The following is a 12,251-nucleotide window of genomic DNA, read 5'->3' on the forward strand; positions in this document are numbered from 1 at the left end:
AAACCCCATTAGCAACCTTTTCTCTAAAAAAATGCAAGTCAATTTCAAAATGTTTTGTCTTCTCATGGAAAACTAGATTCAAAGAAAGTTTTATTGCTGACTCATTATCACAAAAAACTTTAACTGGAGTTAAACCTTTAATTCCCAAATCAAACAGAATTTTTAAAATCAACATTATCTCACAAGCAACGATTACCTAAGGCCTTGTATTCAGATTCAGTTGATGATCTTGAAACAGTTACATGTTTCTTACTTTTCCAAGATACTAAAGAACTTCCAACATAAACAAAATAACATGTAACTAACCTCCTGGAAGATAAACATTTTGCCCAATCAGCATCAACAAAACCCATTAAGTCAAAAGTATATGTCAATACCTCTACTAGGACTGCCCTTTAAATATCTAAGCAGTCTGAAAACCTATATTCAGATGAGATATATGTGGTTTATGCATGAATTGGCTAAGAATTTGTACAATGTATGAAATGCCTGGTCTACTAATAGTAAGGTGTATTAATTTTCCAACCAACTTTTGAAATTCAGTTACATTTGTTAACAAATGATCATCTGAACCTGAACTACTTTTAGGAACAAAGTTTGCCACTAAATAAGTTAAAGCATGTTTACAGCTCAACATACCAAACTCATGCAAAAGTTCAATACAATATTTTCTTTGATTCAAACAAATTCCTTGATTTATATTCAAAACCTTAATGCCAAGAAAATAATTCAACTTCCCTAAATCTTTTATCAAAAATTTTGAGTTTAAAAAAGTTTTTATGTTTTGAATTTTGTTTCATTATTTTCTGTCAAAATTATATCATCAACATATACCAGTAAACAATAATGGAGTTGTTTCTATTTCTAACAAACAAAGAATAGTCATTCACACTTTGACCAAAACCATAACTAAGCAATCCAGTGCAAAGTTTTTCATTCCATTTTCTAAGAGCCTGTCTTAGCCCATATAACGACTTTACTAGTCTTCACACTCTTGTATCCCCTTATGAATGATAGCCTGGAGGAAGACTCATAAAAACTTCCTCAGACAAATCTCCATAAAGAAAGGCATTATTTATGTCAAGTTGATACAAAGCGCAAGATCTATTTACAGACAAAGACAAAACTATACAAACAGTAACTATTTTGGCCACGGGAGAGAATGTTTCTTGATAGTCTATACCTGCTCTCTGATTATAGCTTTTGGCTACAAGATGAGCCTTATATCTATCAACCATACCATCAGGTTTATATTTAATTCTATATACTGACTTACAACCAATTGGCTTCCTGTTTTTTGGTAAATCAACAATCTCCCAAGTACGATTCATATATAAAGCTTCCATTTCTTTATTCATTGCCTCTATCTAAGTAGGATCAGAAGAGGCTTCATTAAAGTTCTTTGGTTCAACTATTTTATTAAGATTAGAAACAAAACACTTATTTTCTTCATTAAGAACAGAATAGTTTAGAGTACGTTCAATGTTATATTTATACTTAACCTCAACAATGTAATCATTAAATTTAACAGGCATTCGTGACTCTCTTCTAGACTTGGAAGCCCCTATAGACTGTCCTAAGGAAGGCAAGGAATCTGAGTGACTGCTTTCCTCATAAATACTTGAAGGTCCTGGCATAGACTCACCAGACAGAGGCACAGATGCCTTGCTAGTCTGACTATCATGTGTAGTATCAAAAAAAGTATCACTCAGATTCTTAGCTGCACTAGAACCATCCATCAGGTGGTTAAGACATAGGTCATCCAAATCAATAACATCATTTACATAGTCAAAACTATTTATATCATAACAGGAAAAAGAGTCTACAAAATTATTAAAAAAAGACTGTTTATCAACATTTTTAGACTTCATATTAAAGGGAAATACAGATTCATAAAACTTCACATCCCTAGAAACAAAAATAGACTCTGTATCAAGACTCAATAACTTATATCCCTTTTTCTCAGAAAAATATCCTAAAAAAACACATTTTTCAGCCATTTCATAAAACTTATCTTGATTATTTAGTGTGGTAGCAAAGCACAGACTACCAAACACACTTAAATGTTCAAACACAGTTTTTTTTTTTTTTTTTTAAAAAAATTAAATCATAAGGAGACAAGCCTTTTAAAACAGAAGTAGGCATTCTATTTATTAAAAAAACAGAAGTTCTCCTCAGTAGACAACTGGAAGAGCAGATTGAAACAACAAAGACGTAGCAACATTTAAAATAGGTATGTATTTCCTTTCAACCACCATATTCTGATGTGGTGGATAGACACAAGATGTTTGATGCAAAATTCCATTGAGTTTAAAAAAAGAATCCGTTTTTGAATTTAGAAATTCAGTCCCGTTATTTGATCGAACAACCTTGATTTTTGAATCAAACTGAGTTAACAAAATACTAAAGAAAGAAATAAAGCAAACATGAACTTCAACTTTACTTTTTAAAAGATATACCTAAGTAGCCCTTGTGAAATCATCCACAACAATCAAAATACCTAAAGCCTTCCCTAGTAGTCACTCTATAGGGACCCCGCACATCAAGATGAATTAACTCTCCAAGACTAGAGGTATTATGAACACTAAGAGGAAAAGGTTCACGTGTTTGCTTAGCCTTGTGACAGACATCACAAAGAGGAAGATCAATATTAGTAAAACTAAGTTTATCTTTTAAACAATTCAAATCTTGTTCAGTTGGATGACCTAATCTACTATGCCAAGTTAGTTTAGATACAAAACATTTAGCAAAGTTAGCTTTGCAAGAACTAATACCTGAGGGAAAAGAATTAAGATAATATAATCCCCCAGTTTCTCTACCATTCTCCACCACCTTTATTGACTGTATATCCTGAATTTTACACTCATGTTCATTGAAAACAACTTCACAAATTGTATCTTTACACAACTTATGCACAGAGAGTAAATCCACATTAAAATCAGGAATAATAAAGACATCAAACAATTTTAACTTTTCAGAAAATTATAAATTTCCAATTTTATCAAATTTGGCACAAGATCAATTAGGATGACTCTCAAGAAGATTCAATTTTGAAACTGTGACATCCCCAAAATCTCGGCCAGAAAAGACCGATTTTCATTTATGTTTTTAAATATTTTCAGAGTAAATCCTTTTGATTTGAAAGAGTTGCGGAATTTGTTCCCAAAAACAAAACATGATAAAACAATGTTTACCAAAGCATTTCATAAAAGAAATGTATTTTCATTATAATCAAAACTCGGGGTGTCATGTTCCGATACAGACCAATAAGCATAAACGATAACATTACAAGTCATTCAACAAATATTTACATATACAGACTTGTAAATAAAACAACTTGACGGTTCATCCATCTTACGCCCTTGCGCCACTTCCTGTAATACAAATAAAACTGAGTGGGTCAGGCTTGAGAGCCTGGTGAGCATATAGGGTTTTCAACCCACAATAAATAATTAAATTAATTATTATCAACCAACAATAACCCAGTTACCCATTCCCGTTATTCTCACTTTACGTCCCTAAAATAACTAACACAAGGGACCTAATCTAAGAATATTTTCATCGGGGTGACAACACATGCTGCGGGGTTTCCTCAGCAATATAAGTCAAATAAGGCAACCATGAGGGGGATGGAATACAGCGAATGAACACCCAAGTTCATTAACACCTACAGGTTATGAGCCTGATAGCGTTCCACTGGACTGTCTAGAAAAGTCCGTGGTCGTCATCTAAATTTCGCTAGAAGACTGGATCAAAACAACAACGAGGCCTCTCATTTGTTTATTACACACCAACTATCTACCCATGTTCTACCCAACATATTAGTAGATAAAAACATACATTTTTATACATATTTTCAAAACCTGTATGGCATGCTTGATCAATACATTTTCCATATAACAGATGAGGCACACACACATAACACGTATTTCATATAGAAATAATCATATCTGTAAGATAGAAGAAAGTGAATATACATTCACACACATAACAACAAAATATACACATAACACGTATCTCGTATAAAATACTTTATAATTATACGTTAGGAGAAAGTAACAACGCATTCACACGTATAAACGACAATAAACTTAATACCCTCGAACCATACTTGTATTATTATTGCGTTTATGAAAGGTAGTATACACTCACTTGATCAGAAGATGATCGGACATCACTACGGCTTGCATAAGTCGTAATCCTCAGCAGATCTGGAAGATCTCTACGAAAATTGAACTTCTCGCGGGCAGAGCTTCGGCTCGGAAACCGCACTTCTCGGGATCTTCAGGATCTCGTGACTCGCTTCGGGACTCGGGAATATTACCGGGGCTTCGGGGTATTTCTGGCACGCAAAACGATGCAAAACGGGAGAGAGAAGAGAAGAAATGAACAAAACTTTCGGCTGCCCTCGCAAGCCTTTTATAGGGGCTGGATCTGCGATTTACGCGGGGCGTAATTTATGTACGCGGGGCGTAACGGGGATAAGGCCGGTGACTCCCCCCCATGGATAATATCAGCGAATTTGTATTTAAATTAAATACCGAATTTATTAAATAAACTTCAAAAAATCATATCTTCCTCATACGAACTCCGTTTTCGACGCTCTTTATATCCACGCGTAGGTGAGACTACGATCTACAACTTTCGTTTAGACTCCGTCGGCTAATTTTGAGTTTATTTTTTATTATTTATTTTTAGTTGGCCGGGACAGGAAAACTCCGTTATAAAATCATAACTTCTTCATCCGACGTCCGTTTTCACCTATCTTTTTATCGTTTTACTAAAATTAATGAGATCTTCAATTCTCATTTAGATTGTTTCGGCTAAAAACCGCTCGGTCTCAAATCGAGCATTCGGGCTGCATACTGCTAAGTCGAAACTTCGAAAAATCATAACTTCCTCATACGAAGTCAGATTTGGGCGTTCTTTTTATGCACGCTCATGGTTTGACGTACTCTACGACTTTCATTTAGATTGCTAAGGCTAAATATCGCTCTAACATAAATTCACTTTTTACGTCGCGCTGTGTCGTGCCGGTTCTGTCGCGAAACTTTGACAGGTCATAACTTCTTCGTTATAACTCGGATTTCGGCATTCTTTATATCTTCGGAAACCTTGTTTCAACTACTACAACATTATCTAAAGATATCAAGTTTATTTTACACTTAAATTTTGACGCTTATTTTTATTCTTAATTAATCAAACCACATAATTAAGCAATTAAGCACAAAACACATTATACTCCAATAATACAATCTTATTATTTCAAAACGGGTTACAAAGGTTAACTTAGACCATTACATTGCTAAAAATGGCAAGCCTGGAAACACAGGCGTTACAGAAACATCAATAGTATCATGGACAAGTGACTCAACTGAGGTCATATGTTGATTTGCATTTGTGTCAACAACTCATTTTTGATTATTAAAGGTAGAATTATATGTTTTAAACAAAGAAATACCTGCCATATTAGCACTCACAGAATTTTCGTTAGGGACAAAAGACTTCTCACTAATGAGACTCAACAACTTATTCTATTGTTCACTCATAAGATAGTGAGCATTACTACTTCCAGCTACATCCAAAGCAACACTAGAAGACAAAAAACTACTAGAAGAAACAGATGAGGAGTTACTAGAAAAAGATTTACTTTGACTCTTCATGTTATCATTATTAGTTTCATTTCTGAATTTAAAATCTTTTGGGTATCCAATTAGTTTATAGCATCTTTCAATAAGATGTCCCATAAGTCCACAGTTTTTACACTGTAAATTTTGATTTCGTCCTCTGTTTGAGTTATTATTTTGACCTCTCTTATCATTGAACCTACTAGTAAATGCAAATGACTGAGTTTTAGAGACATTAGTGGAAGAAGAAAGAGCCTCATTCCTTTTTATGAGACTCCTCTCTAGAGACAATAGAAAAAGTAGAGTTAACATATTGGGAAGAGGATCTATTAAAAGTATGTGACTCTTAACTTGACTAAAAGATTCATCAAGACCACTTAAAAGCTGCATTAACTTCATTAGCTTAGAATGATCATTATACCTAGTAGCAGCCTCACAAGTACATTCAGCAAGATTTGTAAGACCATCTAATTCTTTCCAGAGAGTATCAAGTTTGTTATAATATTCAGATAATGAAGACCCATTTTGACTAAGAGAATTGATACGTTGATGAACATTAAAGAAAACTGAACCATGTGCTTGATTATAAGTTTCAAACAATTCATCCCATATTTCTTTAGCAGATTCAGAACAAGCATGACCAGGGTATATAGACTCATATAAGAAACCAAGGATACATGAGCAAACAACTGCATTAGCACGCTCCCACTTCAAATACTGACTTTCATCATTGGAATCCTTAGTCTCCTTACCTTCAACAAACCCTAACTTTAAGACTTGTAGTCATAGAACTACGCTATACACAAAAATTCTCAGTCCCAGTTAGTTTAAAGTTTACAATAGTAGTTACAATATTATCAAAGGGATGAATAAACAAAGGATCATCGTAGTTCATAGAATCAGTCTTAGAACCACTACCAGACTCAGAACCAATTGCAGCTCCAGTCATGATGTAAAGAAAAAAACAAATAAAAAATCAGACAACTGAGATTCTTATAAGTCCAGATGGTCACCAAAGTATGTTGGGCCCAAGACAAGAATCACAGAGCTACTCACGAAAAAACAACAATATAACAAGTGGTGTATACAAAACAACCAGGATCTCCCAGAATCTACAGCTAGAAAGAAAGGCAAAAGGGAATAAGAAGGCTCACAAATAGTCATGAAGAAAAGAAGCAAATCGACTCTTATTACTCTGTTCCCTACAAGATTTAACGGTGATGAAATCCGTTCTCAAGAGAGTTATTTCAAAGAACAATATTGATCGATCTTATAACCGACGTTCTACAACCAAGGATCTCTACTCGTAGAAAACCAGTCAACAAAGATCTATACTTGACAACAGACCTGCAACAATACCAAGAACCTCGTAGTACCAAGATCTCAAAGAACAAGAGATATAAAAGAACTTTTACGAACAAAAAACAAATTGTAAAAGAACAATCAAACCCTAGATGATCACAAAAAAGGTTTAACCACTAGAGAATCTGAACAAGATCTCTAGGATAACCAGCTGTGAAAGTCTAGACACGTTGAATCAAACCAAATCTAAACAAAAGACAACCAGGAAGGAAACTACCTTAAATACGATGACGATGATCATCGGAAACCAAGATCGAAGCCTCACTGCTCTGATACCATCTTAAAAAACACATAACACAATTTCCCAACATCATCACCCATTATATCATTTGAAGACAAACAAAAAGATGATTTACAATTGTACTTACAATAAAAACCTCACTACAACAATCATAATCTACTCTTTTAATTTCACTCAGCCCAATCTATTAACAAGAACAGGAGAACAAACCCTAAAAACTAGAAACCCTAGTTCTTAGTATGAAGAGAGAACGAGCAAAAGAAACTGATCGAGAGTAAAAAAAACGATTCAACTGAACTGCTCCATTCACCACTTTACCCTTTAAGTACCCGGATAAACGGATCTTTTCAACCCGCGTACAAACCCGAACATATTCAATCAAAAATTGCTCCACAGTCTACAGGAAACATTTACATGACACAAGCAGCCCACAAATTACGCAAATAACATATATAGTAATAAATTAACTTATCTTTTTAACCCCTGCAAAATTATGAATGTTAAGTTTGTATCCAACAAATATTCTCAACAATTTCTCATAACCACATATATACAACTCAAAAAGTACTAATAACCAAGTTAATTGGCGTTTCGACAGATGAAATTTTTGACAACATTGTAGATTTTACGTTAATTGGTTTGTTTTTAGAAACTCAAAAATCTATGTTAAATGAATCGATTGATTTAATAACCCTTATGTAGCTATTTTCCTGTAACTTTTTGTTTTTTCGATTTTTATTTCAATTCATCTGTTTAAAAGAAATATATATATATATTAAAAAAAAAAGATTCATTATCCATTCTGAAAATTCCTCCTAACTTAAAAGTGCATATTTTCCACCAGAATGCTATTGGTATCTAATTATATTTGGGATTTTCTAATATGTACCTAAGAGTATATATAAGAAACATTAGTTAATGTGAAATATTACCATAATTAAATATAAAATATATTAATTATAAAAAATATTGACATAATTAAAAGTGAAATGCATCAATAATTTTCATAATAAATATATTTCAAATTTAATTATAATAATATTTATCATAATTAATACTTCTTATATCTGCCTTCAGGACACATATTAAAAAATCTCATTGTAGTTTTAGACAGCAACTACTTTCTTCTATTGGACAAAATTATATAGCACATACTACATTTTAGCCGATATTTTATATTTATCCCGATAACAAAATTGAATTATAATTTCTATTTATTTAACCTTAGTTATTTTACGATTAATTTTTTTGACATCTATAAAATGCCATTGAATCTACAACAAACAATTTAAATTACAGACTAATTAACATCAAACTATTTGTGAATTGTGATGCAAATGATTTTAAGATGATAGATAGACAAAATTGCAAAAACGGTCCTTGTGGTTGTCAAAATTCTGCAGTTTTGGTCCAAAAAAGTTTGCCGGTGCATCAATGGTCCAATTTCGAATACCTTATGCGGTTTTGGTCCCTATAGTTGGAATTGTTATGTGTTTTTGGTCCAGACCCAACATGAAATGACGAATATGCCCTTTGATAATTCTTTTTTATTTATTTTTAATATTTTATTACTATTTTAATTAAAAAATTAAAATAAAATAACCCTACCCTCTCTCTCTCTCTCTCTCTCTCTCTCTCTCTCTCTCTCTCGGTAGCCATTCTCCAAACACCACCACTCAGTTTTGATTTAGGGATTTTGAAGATTGCTTCCAAAAATTTAACAAAGAACCACAGATGGACCACCTGATTTCCTCCTTGAACACCACTAGTCTCATCACGGTAACCAGAAAACACCACAACCGGGACCATCCTTCTTTCTTCATCTCCAGAAAACACCACCAACGGAAACCTTCTTCATTCATCGGTGGTCCCGATCTATATTTTTTAGGGCTATGGTTTCCTTGTGGTGACAAATGGTGATGGTATGCGACAACAATGGTGGTGGTCAGATCCATTGTGCAGAAGTTCAATCAAACACAGTAGAGCACCAGAAATTAACTTAAGAGGGTGAACGAGACGGATCCCCTATAGAAGAAGAGAAGAACGGTCATACACAAGCCCTAATTTTCAAAAACTAGTTCAGGAGGACTTGGAAGAAGCTCCAATGGAGGATGATGTTGATGGTGGCTTTAAAGAGCGTGATTTTAGAGAAACTCCACCATTTTCGTCCATTAGAAGCCATGTTTCGATGAGTGGTCATAAGATATAGGAGAATGAGAACCAGAGGAGAACAATGGAGGAGGGAGAAGTGATGAAGATGCTGGTAGTTGACAATGACGAAGGAGTTTGGTGTTCGTCTTCAGAAAATGGAAAAGGGGAACAGAAAGAAGAAGAAGAAGAAGAAAAGGAAGAGGACGATTATAGGGGTTGTGTTGGAGTTCAGGTGCTCACCGGAGTTTTGGTGTTCGTCGGATGTCTTGGTTTTGGATGAAACTCACACTTCATGTTATGATTTCCGGTGAAAAAATAACATTCCCCCGTAAAGAAGTCTCCTACGTTTTCGGCAAAAATGATGGGCGTCCGAGGTGGCTTCAGGCGAAACGCCAGCCACCGATGGTGGTTCTGGACAAAAGAGGGTTGCACCGGTTATGGAGGTGGAGTTGGTGATGAATGGGTTTTATGATAAAGATGGAAGAGTAGTGGGTTATATATTTATTTATTTATTTATTTTGTTTTAAGATGAAAAAAAATATATAAATTAAACTAATTAAAGTATTACAAAAAATAGAAAAAATAAATTATAAGGGTATAAAAGTAATTTCAAGTGTATAGGGATCAAAATCACTAAAAAGATTCAAAATTGGACCACTGGTGCACCACCAAACTTTTTTGAACCAAAACTGCATAATTTTAACAACCATAGGACCATTTTTGCAATTTTGTCCGATAGATATTCAAAATAAATTGTTGAAAGTTGAAAGTTGAAACTGGGCCACATGTGGAACTAAATTTGGTGACATCGTAAATGTAAGCATGTATGGGTGACGTGGATGGTTTTTAGTGGATAGGAAAAGTCTTTAGTAAACAGCGGTAATTCTATTTCATCAAGTGGTGGAAAGTTGATTCGAACGGACGGAGAAGTACGATTAGTTTACGTCATTGGTGAAAGAGTTGAGACGGGACACGTGTCGGAAGAAAAAGAGAGGCACCGTTTGAGAAACGAATCCTGACAAATAAAATCCACCACATCCCTTATCTCCTCTCTTTGTCCAACCTTCCAAGCCACCTCTTTCCAAAAATAGGTATACCTATTAAATTATTATTTTTAGTATTATTAAATAATAATTTAGTTTTTGATTGTTTTAAAATTATATTAAAAAAAGTTATGAGTTTTATATAGAACAATTTTATTTTTTAAGATTTTTTTTATACAGTATTAAATTTTTATTTTTGAACAGAAAAATCTAAATTATTTAACAGTTTGTACAAATTAACAATTCTTTTAATAAGAAATGATATATTATGTAATTTTTTAAAAATAATAAGACTTTTCTGTTAAAAATATTTAAGATTTTATTAAAAAAAAATTAATAATAAAACCTTTCTGTATAAAACCTAAAAAATTAACTTATTGCAAGATTTTTAAAAAATAATTATTTGCATATTATTAATTTTTCTGGACAAATTATCTAAATGTTCTGTATGCTTTATAAAATAAATATCTTTTTTATAAAAAATAGTTTATAAGGTTTTGGTTTCTTACACCGGTATTTATTTATTTTAATTATAGATTTGATCTAAATTGATTATTTTATATTGGTTAGATTTTTGTATTAATTTTTAACTTATATATATTTCAAGAGTAAATTTACATAAATAGTTCATGTAATTTAGTTGAATCTGCAGTTTCCGTCCAACAATGTTGATAGGTAGTGTTCTTATGATTTCCAACTATTAGTTTTGGTCATTCTCAATTTCTAAATCTTTTAGAAAACTTTCACTAATAACATGTAAAATGTCTAACATACCCTCATTTTATCTTTTTATTTTTTTATTATATTATTATTCATCTACATTTGTATATACTATATATAACTTTTCTCTCTTTATCATCCCCTGGACACCAAACACCACCACCATACCTATAACACCCCAATTTTATCTAACGAAAATTAGTAACTAAACGACATCATTTGTAACACCAAGTTCCGGGTATAATTGTTTTTATGGTTTTGGCATTTAAGACTTAAAAGTATAAGATTTTGGTGGCTACAATGTGGTGGGGTTAGCACTACAACATGTCGGAACCCATTGGAAATAAGCATTCATTTTGGGTGCTATGATGTGGCAAGAGTATGGGACATGGCGTGGTAGTCGCATGCATGAAAAACCTTATTTTTTCGAGATTTAATCCCTATTTTAGGGATATGATGGCTAGAGTTTGATCACCCTTAGCCCCCATCACCTCCTTTTTGACCTAGAGCCACCTTATCCTCCATTGTTGACATTTGTAAGCTTTTGGTGGTGTTTTTGGTGTCTTGAAGAAGAAGAAGGTGTCATTGGTGCATAAGATACAACAAGCAAGCTTCCTCACCACCTTGTAGCACATATTCTGGACCATTGTAAGTTCTCAAAATCCAACCTTTATGAGCTATGCTTCTAGATCTAGACTTTTTGTTCATTTCCTCCATGTCTGAGAGAGTTTGAGTGGATGGATTCCATAAAGTTGGCAACTTTATGGATCCTTGAGGCCCCTTTGAGGTTTAGTGTTCTACATCTAAGATTTGGTTGGGTTTTGGCTCATGCATGAGATTTTTTGTAATGTCCCACTATTAATCACATAAAAATTTTGTTTTTAGATTAATAAATTGTTGATATAAAACACTTCCATAAAACCAAGTTAATCGAGATTTATCAAACACATCATCGAATCAGAGTAAATCACAGAATCCGGAAACATGTGGTGTGTGCTTTGCAATCACCCCAACCCTTTCCTTTTGAAAACCGAATGCCCAAAACATAAACTGAAAACCTTAAGCACAAAGCTTAGTGAGTTTCCCAAAATACCACATATAGAACAA

The 12,251-nt window shown here is 33.3% G+C and overlaps 1 protein-coding gene across 1 annotated transcript; it reads right to left on the reverse strand.

The window, feature by feature from the left end:
- Positions 1-5,534: 5,534 nt before the first annotated feature.
- On the reverse strand, positions 5,535-6,576 carry LOC145015966 (uncharacterized). Its single transcript, XM_078974426.1, has 2 exons — positions 6,478-6,576; positions 5,535-6,395 (listed from the first exon to the last, which is right to left on the reverse strand). The coding sequence occupies exons 1-2, from the start codon at positions 6,574-6,576 to the stop codon at positions 5,535-5,537; spliced, it is 960 nt and encodes a 319-aa protein (XP_078830552.1).
- Positions 6,577-12,251: the final 5,675 nt, after the last annotated feature.

The sequence above is a fragment of the Lactuca saligna genome, chromosome 9 (genome assembly GCF_052625555.1).
Source record: "Lactuca saligna cultivar CGN05327 chromosome 9, ASM5262555v1, whole genome shotgun sequence".
NCBI lineage: Eukaryota > Viridiplantae > Streptophyta > Magnoliopsida > Asterales > Asteraceae > Lactuca > Lactuca saligna.

Excerpts from the sequence above, each read along its gene's own strand:
- LOC145015966 (XM_078974426.1), bottom strand. The coding sequence starts at position 6,576 with ATGACTGGAGCTGCAATTGGTTCTGAGTCTGGTAGTGGTTCTAAGACT. Across the intron at positions 6,396-6,477 it reads TTCATCCCTTTGATAATATT|TTAGGGTTTGTTGAAGGTAA; the intron begins GTAACTACTATT and ends CAAGTCTTAAAG.